The sequence below is a fragment of the Cariama cristata genome, unplaced genomic scaffold (genome assembly GCF_000690535.1).
Source record: "Cariama cristata isolate BGI_N322 unplaced genomic scaffold, ASM69053v1 scaffold32933, whole genome shotgun sequence".
Lineage (NCBI taxonomy): Eukaryota > Metazoa > Chordata > Aves > Cariamiformes > Cariamidae > Cariama > Cariama cristata.
This window is the reverse complement of record NW_009610660.1, coordinates 2,888-4,287: the sequence shown is the minus strand read 5'-3', so window position 1 is coordinate 4,287 and position 1,400 is coordinate 2,888. Positions and strand designations below refer to the sequence as shown.

The 1,400-nt window shown below is 65.9% G+C and overlaps 1 protein-coding gene across 1 annotated transcript in view; it reads left to right on the top strand.

The window, feature by feature from the left end:
* Positions 1-7: 7 nt before the first annotated feature.
* Positions 8-1,400, top strand: part of DES (desmin) — a gene marked incomplete at both ends in the record, with an annotated part of 4,110 nt that continues 2,717 nt past the window's right edge. The window contains one exon of the mRNA XM_009697955.1: positions 8-370. Coding sequence (XP_009696257.1) covers positions 8-370 — 363 coding nt within the window. The remainder of the gene's footprint in view (positions 371-1,400) is intronic.

Here is a 1,400-nt window from a genome sequence, read left to right as displayed (position 1 = left end):
CTACCAAAGTGCCTACCAAGGTGCCGGCGAGCTGCTGGACTTCAGCCTGGCCGATGCCATGAACCAGGAGTTCCTCCAGACCCGCACCAACGAGAAGGTGGAGCTGCAGGAGCTCAATGACCGCTTCGCCAACTACATCGAGAAGGTACGCTTCTTGGAGCAGCAGAATGCCCTCATGGTGGCCGAGGTGAACCGCCTGCGGGGCAAGGAGCCCACCCGTGTGGCCGAGATGTACGAGGAGGAACTACGGGAGCTCCGGCGCCAGGTGGACCTGCTCACCAACCAGCGGGCTCGTGTCGAGGTCGAGCGCGACAACCTGCTCGCTGACCTGCCGAAGCTCAAGCTGAGTGGGGGGCCCCGGCGTGTTCCTGTGGGCATCCATTCGTACATCTCCATCCCTACGGATGGGAGGTGGCAGAGCTCGCCCTAGCAGCCTCTCGGGTGCCCACTGCCACCCTTGTGCCTCACACTTGGAGCCTATTGTGGCCCCACTACTCTGTCCCCCTCGCCCCGTCTCCCGGGGTGGGAGCGCACCCTGGTTGTGCCTCTCACTGGCTGCACCCACCTGCAAGGTACTTTGCAGGGTGGTGGGTCCTGGCATGGTGGCTGTGAGTTTCGGGAGGGAGAAGGGCACCTGCAACCTGCTATGCCCGTGCTGAGTGCTCCCCAACCCACGGCGTGGGGCAGGTGGGGGGGAGCTGGCCCAGCAGCGTGGGGCAGGGTGAGGGAGGTGCCCACAGCCAGGGCATCTCAGCAGGGCACTCTGGACGGCCGCTGCCAGCCCTCGCCAGGCACCCAGGCAGCACCCAGCAGGCAGGACGGCTCTGGCAGCAGGGGTGTCACCCATTACCTTCCTTGCAGTGGGGCTGAGACCGGGCTGTGATGCCTCGGGACCCCCAGAGCTGGGGAATCGGAGTGCCTCCCCCTGGGGTCCCCATCCCTGCTCACACCGGGGAGGGCTGGTGAGCTCATGGGTGAGCCGAACCCTGTGGGACAGACAGACAGACAGATGGATGGATGGATGGAGCCATCCAGGCAGGCGGAAGCGAGTGGGAGGATGACCCGGGGGGGTGCTTCACCAGCTCCGGATGCAAAGGAGGGAGGGGAGGAAGCAGCCACACTTCCGCAGGCCAGGGATACTCCAGGCCTGCCCTGGGTATCCATGGTACCCCAGGAGCAGCAGGGACCCCGTGGGCCTGGCTGGTGCCGAGGAGAGGGCTGGGGCCAGGAGGGAATAGCCACAAGGGCAGCCAGACTGAGCAACCCCCTGGGGTCTGACCAGCGTGGGGGCACCTGGCAGCAAAGGCAGATGCTCAGGGGGAGCCACTTGTTCTGATTGCCGGTCTGCACCTTCCCTCCTGGTCCCTGTGCCCTGGGGACACCGAGTCCCCACCTCCTGG